The 22,178-nt window shown below is 44.7% G+C and overlaps 1 protein-coding gene, 1 non-coding gene and 1 pseudogene across 2 annotated transcripts in view; 1 reads left to right on the forward strand and 2 right to left on the reverse strand.

Moving 5' to 3' along the window:
* Positions 1 to 901: 901 nt before the first annotated feature.
* Positions 902 to 22,178, reverse strand: part of LOC120698085 — a 45,926-nt gene continuing 24,649 nt past the window's right edge. The window contains exon 2 of the mRNA XM_039981568.1: positions 902 to 1,201. Coding sequence (XP_039837502.1) covers positions 1,109 to 1,201 — 93 coding nt within the window. The 3' untranslated portion in view covers positions 902 to 1,108. The remainder of the gene's footprint in view (positions 1,202 to 22,178) is intronic.
* Positions 5,064 to 19,727, forward strand: LOC120639099 (annotated as a pseudogene).
* LOC120658473 lies at positions 18,023 to 18,129 on the reverse strand. Its single transcript, XR_005668690.1, has one exon. It is a non-coding gene; the product is annotated as a small nucleolar RNA R71 (small nucleolar RNA).

Here is a 22,178-nt window from a genome sequence, read left to right on the forward strand (position 1 = left end):
TCTGTGTCAACACCAAGAAATGCAAATATTCATTATGTTCCATTACTTCATTTTTTACTCAAGTCTTAGATAAGAAATGGATAGATCATTACCTCCAATTCAGGACAAGAGAGTTTGTATGTATGGTCCTTGGTAGGAATCATGTCCAATCATGAAACCTTACAAAGGGGTCGGCTGTTGACAAATCATGTACTTGCTCAGCACATGCAGAATGAAACGTGGAACGGCATCTGTTATTAGGCACAAAATCAAACCGAGCATCACTTGAAGCTTTATTTTTTATTTCGAGCAGTCTATGCTGTCTTTCAATCCATCACTGCTGGGACTTTCTTCAAGCAGTAATTCAAAACTCATTGATTCTAGCATTTCCGCTTTCAAGACAAAGAACTTTGCAAAGTTAATATGTGATGTGGTGCCTCTGTAGTTTGTCAACACAATTTTCTTTAGACGAATTTCAATTTTGCGGTACTTGTGTTTACGAAGCCATGAATTTATGTCCCCTGGATTTTCTGTCTGAAAAGGTAAAATGAACATGAGAATAGTAACAACTACCAAGCATTAGAACACACATTGATGCCATAGTAACAAAAGAATGCAGATGGATCAAATAAGGAGTAGGTTTAGTCACCTTGATCTTGATGTACAACTTCTCCAAGCAGGGAAAAGTATTTAATGAGGATAATAACCTTGTCCAATGTAAGAATCATCTGCGTTAATGCTATGACCTTCATGTTGCGCACCACACTAGTCCGGAAGATAATTCTTATGTGGCAGAACCGCCCAAATTAATCCGGCTTAACTGCGCTAATCATCACTTTAAAGGCAATCCGGACTAACACGCACTTAAAACGGAGTAACCGTATCTTGATGCAACCATTGAAATTTCGATCGAAACAAAGCATTCATATAACTCACTCAAATGTGAGCCTAGAGATTACAACAATCCACAATTTTACAACGCAAAGTCCATTAATTATTATTACAAATTAAATTCAAATTCTTAAAACAAAGTACTTTAGAGTTTAAAGTGCAGCGGAAATAAACGACAGTTCTACTTGACGATACAGAATATCACGATAAAGCCCGTACATGACATCACTCAGCATCATCATTGGCCGGGGATGTATGCCATTCCACCAACCAACCAGGAGGAAGAGTACACGGCCAAGTCAACTAGCAACCATGTCCTCAAAACATTCACCTGAAAACAAAACCACAAGCAAGGCTGAGTATACTAATACTCAGCAAGGCTTACCCGACTAGTGGTATATACTTAGCTGACTCCTAAACATGCAAGGCTTTTAGCTGAGGGGTTGTTTTCGCCAAAAAACATCTAAGAGTGAGTCCTTCCTTTTAAGTTTTAGCATCAAATTCTAGTTAATTAACCATTCTAAGTAAGCAACTATCCAACATCACACATGGTAGGAAGAAATTTATTAAACATACAATATCAATATTAATAACCATCACCACAGTTTCTCTTCTTACTCTATGTGGTAAAAGGGTCAAGCAGTCTCAATGGCCGCTAGAAACAGACGATTCAAATCGAATTTCTAAACCTTGCAAGGCAAATCTAAACACACGTCATGTGGTTACTTCTAGAGTCACAAGTGCGCCTTTTCCCGTCAATTCCCGTTTCGCGGATGTTGGCGCTCCTTAAGTATCCATTTTATTATACAATTAGGAGTTGTTTTGGTAAATTCTTCGGGATGATTCATGTACTAACCCGCCACTTGGCACCCGAACTTGACCGTTTTCGATTTTGTCCTGGATTTTGGAGCATGTTGCATTTTGACAGGAATTTGGACATTTTCGGAGATGTTTTGACGCATGGTTACAACTGGGCTAAGATGAGGAATAAAAGGAAGAATCAACACGCAAAAGATGGGACCGAAAGGGGCCAGAAAAGGCCCAGGCCGGCCGGCCTGGAGTCCTTGGGCCGGCCGGCCTAGCCCTTTTCGGAGCCCAATCGGTCTCGGTTTTCTTCGGCACGAAGTATGCGTCAACCCTAATCTATGTTTTACCAAAACCACCGACCATATCTGCCTATAAATACCCCGAAGCCGATGTCAAAAGAGGGGATCGCAAGGAGGACCGCAGAAAAGATCGCAGAGATCGCAGAGAAGAGCATCCAGAGATACATTCAAGTTAGACACAAGAGAAAGGCGACACCGGAGGCCTCATCGTCCCTCGGCGCCGCTGCAAGTTGGAGGACAGCAAGGGATCCATCCCTTGCCGGAGATTTCGTCACCATGATCGACTACGCTTCGCTTAGCTTCATGGGGTAAAGTCCTCGTTTGTTCATGGGTTGTAAGGAGATCTTGAGTTGTAATTGCCGAATCCTTTATGAGATTGATCTATCACGGTTCTTGTTGATGATGCTTTGATGCCTAATAGTTCGCGACTTGGCTTTGAGTTTGCTTTGCTCTTGCACAGTTTACTTAGATTACATCAACTATCGTGTTCTTGTTGATTCGTTACCGATTATCCTAGTGTAGTGACATTATGCGGGAGGGAAAGGTTTTGATCTTGGAACACACCTTTGGTAGATTAGATCTTTTCTTCGTTGCTTGGCGATTACATCTCTAGTGATCCTAGACCCTATGGACAAATGCTCTTCATATCTTGTGCACACATCTATCATTGCTCACTAGTCTAGATTAGATTAGATTGGTTAGATTAGATCTATTTCTCACTCAATCATTCAATATAGATCTTTTACTAACATCATTAGTGCTTAGTTAAGCATAGTAATACACTTGTTCCGTGGATTGATAAACCTTGGGGGAATACTCTAAGGGAAAAGCTATACACGATCCGTGCGCTTGCGGTACGTAAATTGGCGCTTTAAGAAGCGTCAACAAGCTTTTCTGGCGCCGTTGCCGGGGAACAAGCGATTTTGCTACGTTTAACTTTATATTAATTTTGTTGGTGACTAACACCTAACCTTTTTCTCTAGAAAAATTTTTTGTTTTTGTTTTTGTTTTGATTGTCTAGATGGGCCATCTCATTCAACACATGGAGGAAGGAGAAAAATCACTAAGGGACTATGCAAGCCCGCGATCGGAGGACTTCGACATGCAAAAATCAGATTCGGTGTTGCGAGCCACCGAGTACGAGATCAAGCCTCAAATCATCAAGATGGCGGCGGCAAACCCCTTTAGAGGAGATGAGATGGACAATCCATATAGACATATCAAGTGGTTCACAATGCTATGCAACACGGTACAACAAGACAGAGTTCCGCTAGCTTGGTTTAGATGGAATCTTTTCCCATACTCACTTGCGGAAGAAGCGAGAAGATGGTTTGCACTTGCATCCTTCGAGGTAAAAGGAAATTGGGATGACTTGATGAAGAAATTTTGCGAGCGGTTCTTTCCGTTAAGCAAGGTTCAACATATTCGGAAACAAGTGATCAACTTCGCGCAAGGAGAAGAAGAAGGGATAGATCAAACATGGGATAGATTCAATGGATTGATTGAACAAGGACCGAAGCTCGGATTTTCCGGTGAAGTACTCCTGCATACCTTTTACTTTTCCCTAACCCCGAGTGCATGCAGTTTGTCCAAATGTGTGCAGGAGGAGATCTCATGGAGAAAACACTCACGGAAGCTGCCCAACTCCTACAAAAAATCAGCAAGGGGGCGGCCATGTGAAGAGATTGGGAAAAACGATGTTCGGCAAGCTCCGAGGAAGAATCTCAAGTGCGGGTGCTTGCTGGAATTTTCAGAAAAGAGGCATCGGAAGTGAGGGAAGAACAACCGAAGCATGGGAAAGTCATAGAGACAAATCACGATGAAGAAGCATCGATCTGGAGTGCAACGAAAGAAGACTCGGAAAAGAAAGGAAGAACCAAGGGCACCGCTAAATCGCTAAAGGAATTCGAGTAAATGGATTGGATACCAATTGACTTCGGAAGATTGTTCGACAAAGCAAGACCGCATCCAAATCAGCGAGGAATGGCGAAGGTAATAGCTGAAGACTTCCCGCCGGATAATCACACGGGATACACATTTGGCAAGGAATCAGCCGGTGATATTATTCGGAAACTTTTTGAAGAAAAAGAGGAAGAGATTGACTTGGACGAAGTGCTAGAGATCAAAAGGACCCTGGGAGTGAACTCGGAATCGTCACCTTACGCGCACATAGCCCAAGTATATGCGATTGGAAGCGATCAAGGCGAAGGTAATCCATCACCCACACCTCGTGTTGATTGCATGATAGAAGGAATAGAATGTTGCAATGTTCTATGTGACGTTGGCGCCCATGTTAGTGTGATGAGTTCCAAGTTTTATGTTGAGCTTTTTAACAAAACATCAAACCTAGATGCCACAATCATTAAATTGATCATGGGAGATGGTAGATTAATCAAACCGCTAGGAGTGCTTAGAAATCTAAATGTTGCCATAGCGGGTAAAAAAATCCCTACCGATTTTTTTGTGATTAATGCTAGTAATGATGAGCATGAAGGCATAATCCTTGGAAAACCCTTTCTCAAATTAGTAAATGTTGTTCTAGATGTTGGAAAAGGGATTGTCACTTTTGATCTAGATGGAGAGAAGCGCTCATTCGAATTTCATTCAAAACCGTCTTTTGCTTCACCTCTACCTCTTGATAACGAAGAGGTAGAGAGCATTCGTTCCATCGATTCTTTCAGGGATCCTCTCCAACGCGCTTTGGAAAATGGAGACGCTCAAGATGATCAAGATGGAGAACTAGCGGAAACAATGGAAGAATTGAAGCCGCAACACGAGAATTTGCAGGAAGAAAAATTTGAAGACATTGGAGTATTAGATCAAGAAGAGGACGGTGCGCCCGATGTTGAGATGAGGCCACTACCTAAAGGATTGAAATATGAATTTTTGGGAGATGGCAAGACTTTTCCGGTGATTATTAGCGACGAATTGAGCCCGGAAGAGACGGAGAAGTTGCTGAATTTATTGAAGAAGCACAAGAAGGTGATCGGCTACTCGATTAACGACTTGAAAGGTATTAGCCCCGCTTTTTGCACACATCGTATACAGCTCGAGGAGCAATACAAGCCGGTCGTAGAGCATCAAAGAAGGTTGAGCCATGCGATGCGTGATGTGGTGAAGAAGGAGGTTATCAAATTGTTGAATGCCGGAATAATATACCCCGTGCCTCATAGTGAATGGGTAAGCCCTGTTCATTGCGTTCCAAAGAAAGGAGGACTCACGGTTGTGAAAAATGAGAAGGAGCAATTGATACCACAAAGAACCATCACGGGATGGAGGATGTGCATCGATTACAGAAAATTGAATAAGGCAACGAGGAAGGATCATTTTCCACTACCATTCATTGACGAGATGCTAGAAAGGTTGGCAAAGCATTCACACTTTTGTTACCTTGATGGATATTCGGGATTCTTCCAAATACCTATTCATCCGGATGATCAACATAAGACCACATTTACTTGCCCGTATGGAACCTTTGCGTATCGGAGGATGCCTTTTGGGTTGTGCAATGCGCCCGCTTCTTTTCAAAGGTGCATGATGGCTATATTTTCAGATTTCATAGAAGAGATTATGGAGGTATTCATGGATGATTTCTCGGTGCATGGTACTAGCTTTGATAATTGCTTGGCAAATTTGGAGAAAGTTCTTAAAAGATGTGGAGAGGTTGATCTTGTGCTTAATTGGGAGAAGTGTCATTTCATGGTGAAAGAAGGAATTGTTCTCGGTCATGTTATCTCCGAGAGAGGGATAGAGGTGGACAGAGCAAAGATAGAAACCGTTGAGAAGTTGCCACCACCTACGGACATCAAGTCTTTGAGGAGCTTCCTCGGTCATGCCGGATTCTATAGGAGGTTCATAAAGGATTTTTCAAAAATCACCAAGCCATTGACACAACTTCTCCAAAAAGATGTGGAATACATCTTCGATAGTGACTGTCTTCACGCATTTCGAACACTCAAGCAATCCCTCATAAGTGCTCCTATCATGCAGCCTCCGGATTGGAATCTACCTTTTGAAGTCATGTGTGATGCAAGCGACTACGCCGTAGGAGCCATTCTTGGACAAAGGAAAGAGGGGAAGGTAAATGCTATCTACTATGCAAGCAAGACTCTCAATGAAGCCCAAGTTAATTATGCAACAACAGAGAAAGAATTGCTTGCCGTGGTATTCGCCTTCGAAAAATTCAGATCATACATAGTAAACTCTAAGGTGATAGTTTATACCGACCATGCAGCAATCAAGTATCTCTTGTCCAAGAAAGATGCTAAACCACGCTTGATTCGATGGATCCTATTGCTACAAGAATTCGATGTGGAGATAAGGGACAAGAAAGGGGCAGAAAATGTTGTGGCCGACCACCTATCAAGGATGAACCATGGTGATGATGGAAAAGAACCTATCGAGGATCAAATGAGAGATGATCACCTATATAGAATTCTCGACAAAGATAGTTGGATGAATGAAATAATAAGGGCAATAAAAGGGATGCCCTTGGATCACTTGGACAAGAATGCAAAGAGAAGAGTGATCACGGAAAGAAGAAAATACTATTGGGATCCACCATACTTATATAGATATGGAGAAGATGGAGTCCTAAGAAGATGCATACTGAGAGAGGAACGTGAAGAAGTTCTAAGAAAGTGTCACTCGTCGGGATATGGAGGACATTATGGGCACTTTAGAACTCAAGCTAAGGTATGGGCTAGTGGATTCTATTGGCCCGAGATGCATGAAGACGCGAAAAGATTCGTTTCGACTTGTCCGGACTGCCAAAGGACGGGGAATATCTCGCAAAGAAATGCCATGCCATTGAACTACAATTTACAAATAGATCTATTTGATGTCTGGGGAATCGATTTCATGGGACCATTTGTGAACTCACATGGATTTGAGCATATATTGGTGATGGTGGACTATGTTTTGAAATGGGTTGAAGCTATGCCATGTCGGAAGGCATCAACGGAGGAGTCCATACACATGATTAAATCGGTAATCTTCCCTCGATATGGCGTACCGAGAATCTTGATAAGCGATGGAGGAACACACTTCACGGGCAAAGACTTTGGTAAATGCTTGAAGAAATTGGGAATTGAACATAGAGTGTCCATGGCTTATCACCCCCAAACAAACGGACAAGCGGAAACTTCGAACAAGCAATTGAAGGATATTTTAAAGAAGACCGTGGTAAAAGGAGGAAAAGATTGGTCGAAGAGACTAGATGATGCACTATGGGCATATCGTACGGCACATAAAACCCCGATTGGTATGACTCCTTATCAATTTGTTTATGGAAAAACATGCCACTTGTCGGTTGAGCTAGAACATAAGGCGTATTGGGCAATGAAGGAAATGAACTTTGATGTGGAAGCCACTGGAATTAAAAGGAGAATCCAAATAAGCGAATTGGAGGAGTTAAGATTGAAAGCGTACAATAGTGCATCAATTTACAAAGAAAGAATGAAGAGATGGTACGACAAACGATAACAAAACAAGGAATTCAAAGAAGGAGACAAGGTCCTACTCTACAATTCAAGATTCAAACTTTTTGGCAAAGGAAAATTACAAAGCAAATGGGATGGACCATACGTCGTACACTCGGTTTCACCCACGGGAGCGGTGACAATCATGGATGCGAAAGGCGACCAATATGTGGTGAATGGACAGCGACTAAAGGTATTCTTGGAGCCCGACGTCGTGCCCCTTCATTACATCGACATATACACCATGGAGGAGGAACCAGAACGTCAAGCCTAACGACGTTAAGCAAGGTAAGTTTGTAAATATTCTCTTTTAGATTTTATTTTCATAGTTTTATTTCTATTCTGGACGAACTTTGAGTAAAATATAGGCTTCTAATTTATTGGTGTGAACCTCGGAGAAAGTTGGAGTCCAGGGGGCTGAAAAACACCCTGGGCCGGCCGGCCCAACACCCCTAGGCCGGCCGGCCTAAGCCTCCTCGTGTGCGAATCGGTCTCAATTTTTGGTAGGTGCGAGATAAGGAAATTTCAAACCTGTGCCTTATATATTTCGCATGCCAAAACCGAAGAGATTTTGGACTTCTCGTCCAAGTCTTTTCGGGACATAAATAGAGGGACAGGGTAGATCTATTCTCTCATACTTTTCAATCTACACCATCACCTCGAGAGAGACGTCGACAATGGCCGGTCCAGCGAGCGCAAGAGCCATGATTGCAGCAATGGAGATCGAGGAGAGGGGTTGGACGTCTGACACCCCCACGCCAAAGACGCCTAGCCCCATCTCAGCAACCGGTGCGCAGCCCCTCCTTGTTGAAGCAAAGCGATGTGAAGCGAAGGCTCCTCCGAAGAAATTCAATACCCAAGCACGGATGAGCGTCGGAGGGAAGGGCCGTCAATGGTACAACGAGAGGCTAGCTCAAGCCCAAAGGGTGGTCGTCGTCATCAGCAGCGACGAAGACGAAGGCGAGAAGCGACAAGACAAAAAGCCACCCGCACCTAGGTGTTCCTTGCGCCTCCTCGGAGTCAAAAGAAAGAACTATATCGAGCACACCCCGGAGCCGAAGGATTATGCGGGGGACAGCGATTGGGAGAGCATCATGAGCCCTGGTTCATGGGGCGCCACCGGTCGTGACTACGATGATGATTGGCCGGGGTGGGCCGAAGAGGAGAGAAAAGAGGAAGACGACCCCTCCGGAGGTGATAGCGGCAAGAAGAAGAAGGACGACGACGAGCCCGAGGACGATAGCCCCAACCGCAGCGGGCATCACTCCGGGTGCTGTTTCAAGTGCCGCAATGAAATCGCGGATCTCCGCGCCACCATCGATAGGTGTCACGATAGAATCGTGGCAATGAATCGAAGGATGGACGACATCGAGAGCTTGGCCGAAAGAGATTACAACTTCCTTGTTCGCAACATAAGGAAGTTATTCGGGATGGTCGGAGATCTACTCAATCAAGGAGGAGGGCGTCCAAGATGCAATTGCCCGAGGTGCCGTTGAGAACGCCGACGAGTGTCACACCCGTCTTTTATATCATTGCGACGAGGACGCCGCATAATCTAAGCATGGGGGGGGGAGGTGTGACGACTCGTAGATTCAATTTTGTTGATCTTTGTTTACTAGAAAGTTCGTCGTGTGTGAGTGTGCTTTATTTTTCGCATGTGTGAGAGTCATAGTTTAGTGTTGTGTGCTTTATTTTTCGCATGTGTGAGAGTGAGTCTTAAATTAGTGTTGAGTCATGAAAACAAAATAAAAAGAGTCTTTGTTTTTGTTGGATCGTGCAATTTTATTTATGCATTCAGTTTTACTTTATTTTCTTTAAAGCAATTGTTCATGAGCGTTGTCTTGAAATTTATTTCGTATTTGTGGAGCTTAGTAGATTATTCGTCTATGTTAATACCCAAACTTGAGCTTTGATCTAGCACTTGGTTTTGATTACGCTTGCGAGTAAGGCATGATTTGGAGGACTTTAATTTCATAAAAATAATAAAACCCCTACAAACATAAAGTTGATCAAGTCCTTGACAAGTCGAGAGTAAAAATCCTATCATCCAAAAGCTTTATTCGTTCCACCATAAGTATTGGATGTACATTGAGTTGAGTTAGGATATCTTTCTCTTGGGAGTTTTAATTTCGAGCAATGATCATGTCCGTATTTTTCATCTCTGAATTGCTAGCCACGTCAATATTCGGTAATGAGAATTCCTCATTGGAACAACTCATGAGATCTACCGGATTCCAAAACCCGAACCCGAGATTATCTTGTTTATTATCGTCTTCCTTGACCACAACCCAATTGTGAGGATACGTTCTGTTTCTGCGCATGATTTGTATAAAACATAACTTTGGGATGAAGAAAAGAAGGAGTATTCAAAAGATGGACCGAATCCGACCTGGGAAAGCCCCAGGCCGGCCGGCCTACACCCCTTGAGCCGGCCGGCCTAGGCCTCTCTGGTCTCGGTTCGGGCTCTAAAAATTCAGGTAGACACTTCGGAGAATTGCCTATCTATGTTTTATAGAAAGTGTCCTATGAAAAGGTTCGGAGATGAGAAAGAAAATTCGGGAGAAAGAAAGAAAGAAAAAAATGTATGAGAAGAAAAAAAAATGAAGGGATTCTATGGTTAGAGAAGTGCAAAGAGATATCACCTTGTTGTTTGAGAACAATATCCTCAATTCCAACCATGTGCAATCCGACAACGAGGACGATGCTTGTGCCTTGAAGTCAATCTTTTTATGCCTTTGCACATGTCCACCATTCTAAATCTTCTTACCCTTGAACCCTTTACATTATGGAGAAAACTCTCATGATCATTGGCTCGGAAGGTAAGCAATCATTAGAAGATTTTCTTAATTTGACAATATATGTATATACTTTGCTAAGCCTCACCTATAGCCCCACTTTATACTTGAGAGACTTTCGGGAGATGAGAGCTTGCAAATAAAAAAAGGATAGCCACTTATATTGAGAGACATGAAAGGACTTGTGCAAGAATTTTTGGTCTAACCTTTGTTACAGGGTATTTTGTTTCTTAAATAAAAAAAAGGAAAGAAAAACCTCCAAGGATGGCAAGAAAAGCAAGTGTTGTCGATATTCGAGTTGCCGGCTAAAGATAAGAGTTGTGGAGTAATATTGGATGAGTTTTGGAACGCCCATGATATGATTATTCTTGCTGCTCCTCTGACCTTTGTTTGAAGAAATATTGTTAGACTTGTTTGCATAAGTAAATTTTGCAGTTTGAGAACTCTCGAGCAACCCATGGAAGGATTTGATGATTTGATTTGCTCGAGGACGAGCAAAAGCTAAGCATGGGGGGAATGTTTGCGCTCCTTAAGTATCCATTTTATTATACAATTAGGAGTTGTTTTGGTAAATTCTTCGGGATGATTCATGTACTAACCCGCCACTTGGCACCCGAACTTGACCATTTTCGATTTTGTCTTGGATTTTGGAGCATGTTGCATTTTGACAGGAATTTGGACATTTTCGGAGATGTTTTGACGCATGGTTACAACTGGGCTAAGATGAGGAATAAAAGGAAGAATCAACACGCAAAAGATGGGACCGAAAGGGGCCAGAAAAGGCCCAGGCCGGCCGGCCTGGAGTCCTTGGGCCGGCCGGCCTAGCCCTTTTCGGAGCCCAATCGGTCTCGGTTTTCTTCGGCACGAAGTATGCGTCAACCCTAATCTATGTTTTACCAAAACCACCGACCATATCTGCCTATAAATACCCCGAAGCCGACGTCAAAAGAGGGGATCGCAAGGAGGACCGCAGAAAAGATCGCAGAGATCGCAGAGAAGAGCATCCAGAGATACATTCAAGTTAGACACAAGAGAAAGGCGACACCGGAGGCCTCATCGTCCCTCGGCGCCGCTGCAAGTTGGAGGACAGCAAGGGATCCATCCCTTGCCGGAGATTTCGTCACCATGATCGACTACGCTTCGCTTAGCTTCATGGGGTAAAGTCCTCGTTTGTTCATGGGGTTGTAAGGAGATCTTGAGTTGTAATTGCCGAATCCTTTATGAGATTGATCTATCACGGTTCTTGTTGATGATGCTTTGATGCCTAATAGTTCGCGACTTGGCTTTGAGTTTGCTTTGCTCTTGCACGGTTTACTTAGATTACATCAACTATCGTGTTCTTGTTGATTCGTTACCGATTATCCTCGTGTAGTGACAGTATGCGGGAGGGAAAGGTTTTGATCTTGGAACACACCTTTGGTAGATTAGATCTGTTCTTCGTTGCTTGGCGATTACATCTCTAGTGATCCTAGACCCTATGGACAAATGCTCTTCATATCTTGTGCACACATCTATCATTGCTCACTAGTCTAGATTAGATTAGATTGGTTAGATTAGATCTATTTCTCACTCAATCATTCAATATAGATCTTTTACTAACATCATTAGTGCTTAGTTAAGCATAGTAATACACTTGTTCCGTGGATTGATAAACCTTGGGGGAATACTCTAAGGGAAAAGCTATACACGATCCGTGCGCTTGCGGTACGTAAATTGGCACTTTAAGAAGCGTCAACAGTGGAACAGGCCCACCGCCCTTGAGTACAGAGCCCACGGTCCATGGAACGACGCCGGCTGTGGTTACTCTGCACCTAGCATGTGGCCACATGGGAACGAAGTTCAAGATGGTGGGGAGTATATTCCATGATCCAGTTCAATCGGGTATTTAAGCTCACCGATTACCATATTCTCGGCATTTGGTTAGTACGTTCAAAAACTTAACCACATGCTACCACACACTTTGACCTTAGCCATTTATGCTACACAGACGGGGCATCAACCATCAACATGAATATCGCACCAAGCCCCACCTGGCGACCTTATGATTCCAGTATAAGTAAACAAGCAACTCCTATATCTCGCGAGTGACATGCAATCACTCGACTTTTACCGGATCCCTATTTGCATGGCAATCTAGCAACTGACACAAACTGCTGTTCATAGCATAGGTACCTAGGATCATGGAACTAAGGCTTCAGTAACTCTTATAAACTTAAATGCACAAGTATATAGAAGTAAAACATTGCATAGTTTCGAAAATAAAGATCATGCTCTGGGGCTTGCCTTCCTGAGTAAAGCTAGCCTTGGGCTCTTCCAAACTTTGGCTCAGGTCTTCGACGCCTTCAGTTAGATTCACTTGAGCTTCACACTGCTCACTCTCGGACTCCGGCACCAGCTTGTAGGTTCCGTCGGCGAGAGTAGTCGATTCTATATGAATGCATAGGTATGAGTTATTTTGATGGTAAAGATTCATTGATTATTTCACTGTAAAGTTGTAATCCAACAAAACTTAAATTTAGTCATGAGACATTTTACTTATATTTTCTAGGGCAATCATTTATAGAGTATTTATTTTGTTTACTTATTTCATTAGGTAAGTGGCGGTTTTGTCATTTTAGACATTGTTATTTTTCACAAGCAACCATGGAATATTCATCACAACTACTAGAGATAGTTTCTGGAAGTGAGATTTTTATGCAGAGCACATTGTTATTTTTCAAAAGCAACCATGGAATATTCATCACAACTACTAGAGATAGTTTCTGGAAGTGAGATTTTTATGCAGAGCACATTACTTAGGAAAAAATTCACTGTAAAATTTTCAGCCATTTTCATGTAGCAGATTAAACAGGGAAAAAGAAATAAACAGCTACTGCTAGAACCTTGTTCTATTTATACAGAACAAACTATGCAAGAATTGAAGCTCAAAATTTTATAGAGTGCTCATAAGACTATAATATTCTATTGTGAATTTTTACAGAATTTATTGTGCAATTATCAGAGCATAGTAAATCAAGTAAATCAAATCTGCATTAACCAAGATTTATTTCTACTGACAGTTCTACTAAGTCTCTATGTCTCGAAATTTTCCAGCATGGTTAACTACTCAAACATGTCCGCTGGTAAAAATATCCTAATTCTCTAAGTACAGGAACTAATTATCTTGATTTAATGTATTTGTTCATGGAAAAAATTAAATGAGCAAGTTCTACTGAAGCAAAAAGTCCTAAACTTTTTTCTACAGACTCTAGGTGTCAGTGTAACAGTACTTTACAAGTTTCATGTCATGAATAATAGAAGAACACCTAAAACAATTAAATCTATCTATCCATGGCATAAAACAAGATCTAACAAGAACATTAGCTAGGGACTTGATTTGGTTTTGCAATTTTTATACAAGGCCACTTTCCTAGAGTATAAGTTACTGCCCAAAAATGAAGTATAGCACTAGTCTATATTAAAAGATACAATTAAAAGCTATTTTTAGTAATCTTTAAACTAGAGAAATATTGAATTAGAATCTGAGTATGTGCATGTAATGAAAGTTGTAGTTCTTGTCACAAAAAACTCAGAAAAATTTAGTTTGTATTTTTTTGATGTTTGTACAATTTTATAAGAATTTTACAAGTTCACAGCTTGGAAAACAAAAGTTGAACTCAGGTTTTACAGTCTAGTCGTTGGGTTTTTGCGTAAAGGACCCTAAATCTATTTGGGCGATCGCAATGTGGCCCCTGGCCGGAGCTGCCATGGTTGGAAGCCAAATCCGGCGAGGGCGAGGCTCACCAGCGGCGATGGAGGGGTGGGGGAGCATGAGAGAGGCAATGTGCTTTGCTCGGGCGGAGGAGGTGCGGAGATGGAGGCTCGACAGTGCAGTACTTCGGGTGGCGGCGGCGGCTCTATTCCGATGAGGTCTGTGTGGAGCAGGGTGGTGGGGCTGGTCGGCGAGGTCCAGGGAGGCAAGGTGGAGCTAGCTGGTGGTTTGGCTCGAGCTAAGGGAGGGCGGAGGAGGGGGAACGCCGTAGAGCAGGAGGCGGCGGCAATGGCATGCGTGGTGCTCCCTAGACGCGCGCGAGTAGGGCCCGAGCGCCCTCATTTTATAGGCCAACAAGGGAGAGAGAGAAGGGAGGGGAGGCACCGGGCATGCGCGGCATTGAAGCTAGGGGCAGGCGTGCCACCATGGCAGCGGCTGGTCGGGTGGCGTCTGTAGGCATGGCACGGAGCATGGGGCGCGGCATGGGGGTGCAGAGCTAGGTCGGCATTGGCCAAATAACTACCAAATAGTTTTGGTCTTACGTAGTTACCTTAGGTGGCAAAAACCAAGTACGTCTCTCCCTATAATAGCTAGCCGAATTTCTAACCGTTCTTAAACGTATGCGTGGTTAGTGTACCTGCAGAAGACCAACATGAATACATCCATTCAACCTTTCGCGACAGCACTCACGAAAAGCGTCCCCATATATTACCGCTCACTATAGTAGCGGCATCCATGTGTTTGACACTGCATGGACAGTGCTTCATATGTTACCATAGCAGCATATTCACTTTCCGTATAAATTGCCTTACGGGACGTCCGTACGTCGGAGCCACCGTATGTGCAGCATATTTTACAACCAATATAACCAACAAAAAGTTGGTATATTGGTAGCACCACAAGTATGCCACTGCTTGAGGGCAGCGTTCGATTCGCATCACCGACGTGAGGGTCAAGCTCTCTGTTGACGGTCCTTAAGTGCAAAATCCGACCGTCAACTATACTCACAAGAGAAGGAAAATCATGCCTCTTACTCGCATATTTGTATCACTAACCTAGCTCCACAGTTGTTTTGGAGATTTTATCATTTCAGGGATGCAAGTTCGGAATAAGACGAAAGCACGAAGAAGACACAGCAGAAACCACAAAAGATCGCATCCTGCATCACACGCTCAAGAGAAGGCCCACATGATAGACTAAATTGAAGTATAAAAATAGGAAACACACAGGATCAAGATGTGGACCCACCTGCCAGTGCCTCAACCAAAGGTGGTGACCAGAGGCGACACAGGGGGGTCGGCCGAACTTGCCCTGCAACGCATCCAGGTGCGCCTTTGTGGGAAGGATGATCTGATCCTCCTAAAGGCGGTTTCAAATGTTTCCATCCTTAACACCCCTGTTGGGTATTTTAATGATGCGAATTAATCCGCAAGCTTATGGATACCATCGTAGCTTTCACCCGTGAGTATTTAAGGGTATCGTATCCACATAGAACGTGTGTGCACTAACTCCTAACTCAGTCGGTCCAAGGACACACCAAGATTAAGGGGCAAGGCTGGAGAGGATTCCTGCGGTAGCACTAAAGATGAGTTAAAGGTCGATCTCTCGGGTAAGACTCGCTTCGGGCACCGGCTTACCCCTGAAATGGTCAGGAGACTCCGGCCAACGGCTCTACGCTATATCCGAACGTGGAGGACTACTAAGGACCAACAGGGCTGTCACCACCTGCGGCCTACCTCACAGACCGTGGGATATAAGGCAAACGAAGGTAACCCTTAGCATAGACACCACGCCTACACTACTAATTACTACTGCAGTCTAACTACGTCAGATATCCCATAGCAAACTACAGCACTCCGTATAAATACGGAGCGATGAATCCGCGAGTAAGAGAACTGATCTCACCCATACGAAAGTACTATGCAATACAAGAATCATAAATACTAACTTACTCATACGAGAGGAAGCCAGCATTCGTAGAGGTACAAGTTGGAGAAGAGCGCCGACAGGCCGGCGCCCCTCCGAACTACTCCTCAACCTCCTGCTACTCTAAGCACTAGCCTAGGCAGCGCCTCGCCTTTGCAATGGAGCTCTACATCTCTTGTGTGGTGTGTTGAATGGGGGGGCTCTCCTCCTCCTTATGTAGCCTCTCCAAAGGTGGATCCGCAGTTAGACTCGCAAGGTTTTACTATGCACGTCCGGGATAGATGTAGGGGAGCCGTGGGAGACTGCTGGAGAAACTTGGGCCCAATTGAGCCCAACAAGGGGTCGGGCGACCCAGGGGGTCGGCCGAACCCAAATGGCACTCCCCTAGGCCTGCCTTCCTCTGGACAGCTGATAGGTGGGCTCTGGTCTTAATCCTTAGGTGCATCTTGCTTGGCACGCCCATTTTGTCTAGTTTATGGGCCCTTCTTCTAAGTGAAACACAGGTGCAAGATATTCTGTGTATTTCTTTTGTGTTCACTTGTGTTTTCCTCGTTTTACAGGTGTGGGTGCCTGCAAATGATAATTCACCAAAACTCGTGGAATTCAATTAGTCATAAGCCCTATAACTAAGTTTGGTGATTATTGAACATGAAAAGCTGCAGGACTTGATGGCTAATTTTAGGACTTAACAGCCGTCAACAACCCCCAGAAACCGACCTTGGAGGGTATAAAAGGAGGAGAAGGAGCCCTCTCAACACACACAACACTTGAAGCCTCTCTCCCCCACTTACTCTCTTGACTTGTACTCCTTAGGGTAGTGTAGCTAGGCTAGTACTTCATTTCTTAGCGAATCCAGTCATCCTTGAGGTCGTTGAGCAATCCTCGTCCTCCGGTATGGCTTTGTATTCCAACTGTCGTTACTCTATTCATAAAGAGTTCGTTCATGGTTACCTTGCTATCCTATTTGCTTATCATGCCATGATCTGTTTGTTCTTAAGTTATACGTCCTATATGCTTAGACCAGATGATCTGGGTAAGGATGTCGGTTCGTTGTGCTTTCGGGCTTGTCTTAGCGTCTTACTTGTCCATCCAAAGGGTGGGAGACATGGGGGCGCTAGGGTAGTGACTTCATACACGGGCGTGGTACCCGGGTTTGCGGGATCCTTCAGATATGATGGTGCTCCACGGTTTAACTGGGGTAGACCGCGGGTGGTGACAGCCCCGTTTGGTCCGCTATGAAGCTGCTTCGTGGTTAGTGTATTCCCCGACATTCAGGTACTGTGTAGGAGTTCTGAAAGATGTAATGGAACTGGATGTACTCCGGTGCGGGAAATTCTCCCCGATATCCCTAATTTCCCGGCACCTGCAGCTCTGAGCACATATCATGTATAACCCTTGCTTTGTATGAATAGATGTACTAGGATCTTGTTGTATGCCTATGCTCCTGCTAACCTTAGGTGTATTCATTTATTCTTTATCTTGAGAGATGGCTGATATGAGTGTGTCACATTACCCTTATCATTCATTTACCATGACTTACCCGCTAACCCTTGCTTTTGTTTTCTTCTATATTGGGTGAAAATAGGGTAGTGTATGACTGGTTTCTCCTTGCCGACAAACTTCATTGAAAATCCAGAAAAACTCGTGAGAAGGGTCCGACCTCGCGTCGTCCCTCCTCAGATCATCCTCTCGGCAAGTGAACCAGTCACTCCAGCACCAACAACCGTCATGGCTGAAAAGGCTCTTCATGATTTCTCCGTCCCCTCCGCCGCCAATGTGGCGACTGGACCCAATGTTGATGTTGGGGACGTGAACTTCGAACTCAAGGCGAGTCTCATCAATATGGTGTAGGCTAGCCCATTCTGTGGCAAGTCAAACGAGGACGCCAATGCCCACCTCCAGAGTTTCATGGAGCTGTGTGAAACCGTAACCATCAGGGGCATCAAAGCTGACATCATCAAGCTCTGTTTGTTTCCCTTCTCCCTGCTAGGAAAGGCAAAACAATGGTTTTACAAGAACAAAGAAGCCGTCAGCACATGGGACAAGTGTTCCATGGCGTTCCTCGCGAAATTCTTCCCGCATGGCAAAACAAATGCCCTGCGCGGGAAAATTTCAAGTTTCCAGCACACAGGGATGGAAACCATCTCGGAAGCTTGGGAGAGACTGCAAGAATACATCCTCGCCTGTCCTCATCATGGGATGGATGACAGACTCATCCTCCAAAGCTTCTATAACGGGTTAACGACCACATCCATGGCCAACCTAGATGATGCTGCTGGAGGAGCCTTCCTCGACCTAACAATTTCCAAGGCTACGGCCTTGATCAAGAAGATGGTCTCCAATCAGGGCTGGAACGAGGAGCGTTCCCAGCCTAGAACCAAGGGTTTGCATACCATCAAAGAGGCAGACATGCTCGCCGCAAAGATGGACCTCCTACTGAGGAAACTTGATGAAGGAAGCAAACAACAGTTGTTCACTCCCGTCCATGCCATGAACTCGCACTCAGCGTGCGAAGTTTGTGGTGACGATGGACACTCGGGGAATGACTGCCCTGAGACTCATGAAGACTGCGCCTACATGAACAACTGCAACAACGGGTACCGTCCACAAGGAGGCCAGGGGTGGAACCAGTCACGCCCCCAGTACCAAGGAGGAGGTAACCACTACTACTCAAACTTCAATTCAAATTTTAATTCTCATCAATCCTCCTTGAAAGATCTTGTTTATGGCCAAGCTAAAATTATTGAATCTCTGAACAAAAAGCTTGCTGCCAACGATAAAATTTTGGAAAGTATAAACTTAAAAGTTGAAACTCTTTCTTCTGCTTCGAAAAATCAACTGAGTTTCAATAAAATGATTGAAATACAACTTGCGCAAGTGGCTGCTGTTGTTTCATTTTCAGAAAAGGTAAATGCGGTGACCACGAGGGGTGGTAAGTCGACTCATAATCTACCACACCCTAACCATGCAGGGAAAACAGCAGAACCACAGGAAGAGGAAGAAGAATCCCCAATGCATGATGACTCCGAGGAACCGGAGAAAGAAATGGAAGACCGCCATGGACGAGCAGTTCGCTCGTTTCGTTGAGATGATCCAGAAGATACATGTTAACATCCCATTGCTGGACGTGATGCATGTGCCAACTTATGCTCGATACATCAAGGACATCATCAACAACAAGCAACCCCTGCCCATGACGGAGGTCGTCAAGCTCACTGAAGAATGTAGCACAGTTATACTCAACCAACCTCTAGAAAAGAAGGAAGATCCAGGGTGCCCAACGATCACATGCTCAATCGGCACTCAACACTTCGGCCATGCCTTGTGCGACCTTGGGGCTAGCGTTAGCGTAATGCCCAAGGTCGTCTTCGACAAGCTCAACTTCACTCATCTGACGCCAACACCGATGCACCTCCAGCTAGCTGACTCTTCGGTCCGCTATCCGGAGGGGATCGCCGAGGACGTTCAAGTACGAGTTCGGGACTATTTCATCCCTGTTGGCTTCATGGTGCTCGACATGGAAATATCCAAAGAGACGCCGGTCATCCTTGAGCGGCCATTCTTGAGCATTGCTGGAGCAAACATCGATGTATGGGCTAGAGAAATTTGCTTCAACATCAATGGGAAGGAAGAGAAGTTCCCATTCCGGCCCAAGAAGGAACAATGTTCAATGATCAAAATTAAGTACGGGCCAAACACACAAGGCGTTAAGGAAGTCGAAGTAACTCCTCCCAAGATGGACAGCCTCATCACCTTCATGAAAAAGGAAGCAGACTTGGACAAGAGGTCCGGGATGTAGAAGAATCAGAAACCTAAAGTCATCAATGAGCCACAAGTCCCGACGTCCGCTCAAAAACCACCGATCATATCTACAACCACCAAGAAAACCAGGAAGGTATGGCAGGTGATGGAGGAGAGCGCGTCTTCATCCACTTCTCTAGGACAAGGCGACAAGTGGTAAGTCACGCAGGAGAAAGGTCCCACTCATCAGACTCAAAACGACGAGCCCTTGCCGAAGCTAAATCAGTGCTTATCTCATACTTAATTTTCCACAAATTTGCTTTTCTTGAATTTGAATTTTTCCCACTGCATGTTTGAATTTTCCAAACCACTCTTGCACGTTGGAATTTTTTCTAGCACTTTCTCGGCTTTTATAAAAATCCTAAAAATATTTTTGAGCATCAAAATTCTTTGAAAAATATTTTTGAACATCTTTCGGAGCAAGTTTAAATCCAGCACCCAGGCATGAAAAGGACATAGCCATTAGTGAGCAGGTGGGCCAAGGCTGTCAGCCTGTGGGGTCACCAGGGGTTCGGCCGAACCCCTGGGCCGGCCGACCCAAGAGTAACGGCTCCTGGGGCCACCAGCTCCAACGGTCACTAGCCGTTGTGGCTTGGCTCCTCCCAACATTCCCGACCATTTGCTCTATAAATAGAGACCGAGAGGGATGTGTTCATCACTCACAACTCATTCTCATTCATTCACTCCCTCTCACACTCTCTCAAACTTTGTTTTCGGGATTTCATTGCTTTGGTGCTCAAGTTTGATTTCAAGAAACCTCTCTCTCTCATTTCTTTGCTGCAAGAAAGTACACGTACTTGAAGGAACAACTCTCGGGTAAGAGCTTTCATTTCAGTTTCACTAACATAACCTGATTCGAGTTGTTCGTGTTCGTTCTTGTCCAAGCGTGAAGAGCATAGGGTGGAAGGTCTCCGGCGCATTCAAGAAGGTGACGGGTGGAAGCTCATCCCATTCGCGAAGTGGCTCAAGCTCTCATCACACCCCCGAGCCTACGCCAAGCCTAAGCACGATGGACTACGAGGAAGAACAAGAATAACATGCCGAAGTGCAAGCCGAGGCCATGGAGATTGATGAAGATGACGCACCCTACCTTGACTTGCGAGATGACCGTGAACAACAAGGCTACGCCATCCTCAAGAATCGAAGCTTCGCCCACACGTGAGCCTTCGATCCGGAGCTACTCGCCAAAATAGGTATGGACGTAGACTTTGCTAATGTTTGGCATGCAATTGGATGGGACAACTTTGTGCCCGTTGAGGAGTATGGTTCTCGACTCCTTACCATCTAATTTCTTTGCACTCTTTGGGAGGTGGAAAAAGGGGTTTACTTTCGACTTTTCGGGAAGGAGTATCTTCTTTCTTGGAAAACTTTTGCTAGCCACCTCAATTTCAACAAGTGTTGGTCGATTTCCCTTGAACAAGCTTACCGCAGTTTTTATCGTCATGAGTTTTAGGGTTTGATTTTAGGTCAAGTTGTCCATGGCAAGTTTGCACCTCGGTGCAATGACATGCAAAATCCAACTCTTCGTTTGATGCACAAATGGTTAGCCATCACTCTCTTTCCAAGAGATGATGTTCGACCCATGCGCAACGATGAGTTGATTATCTTATATGCCATGGTCAACAAGATCAAAATCTCCCCTGCAATGGCTTTGGTTAAGCAATGGCTTAGAATTTCAAGATGACGGGTCCTATTGAGTGTATTTCTTTGATTACTCGTATTGCTTCACGTGTCGGTGCCTTAGATGGGAATGCTATTCCTTTCATTGAAGGTGACCGCACGTTTATCGACGAGGCTTATTTGACCCAAAGTCACACACTCAAGAAAGGCTCGAATGACTCTTTGATTTTCTTTTCCTTGGGCTATGCAAATGAGATTCTGCTGCCCAATGCGGAGTTCTATTTGTGCAATTGCCATTCGCTAACCATCCCTCTTGTTCCACAAGAGGAGGCCTGAAGGCATAGCGTTTCTGGTTTACCTGGCAGGATGACACGAAGCAGGGGCAGAAGGGAAGCAGAGCCGACACCACTACCTCAGCAGCCTCAGTCCTCATATCCGCATGAGGCAGGTGGTTCGTTTTGGCACAGCGCTAGCACCGACAAGTGGGCACTACAGGCTCCAAGCCGCCAGTCCACCAGCTCTAGCTCCAGCGGAGCCTCGAACCTCGCAAGGTGTCCGGCCTCATCCCGTGGGTTCGGCATCATCACCCAGCAGCTAGGCGAGCTGCGGATGCAGGTCGGCGACAATCAGGATACGCTGCACCAGCACGTCAACATATCCCAGGCATGGCAGCGTTACACCAGCGAGAGACTCCACTCCATGGAGTAGAGACAGCTACAGCAGTAGCAGGAGTGGTGGGCCTACTGCCGTTGGACAGGCTTTCATCCCGACCAGTAGCAGTGAGCCTGAAGCTAGCTTGGGGGAGGACCCCCGTGAGAGGTAACTTGTA

Source organism: Panicum virgatum, chromosome 1K (genome assembly GCF_016808335.1).
Source record: "Panicum virgatum strain AP13 chromosome 1K, P.virgatum_v5, whole genome shotgun sequence".
Classification (NCBI taxonomy): Eukaryota; Viridiplantae; Streptophyta; class Magnoliopsida; order Poales; family Poaceae; genus Panicum; species Panicum virgatum.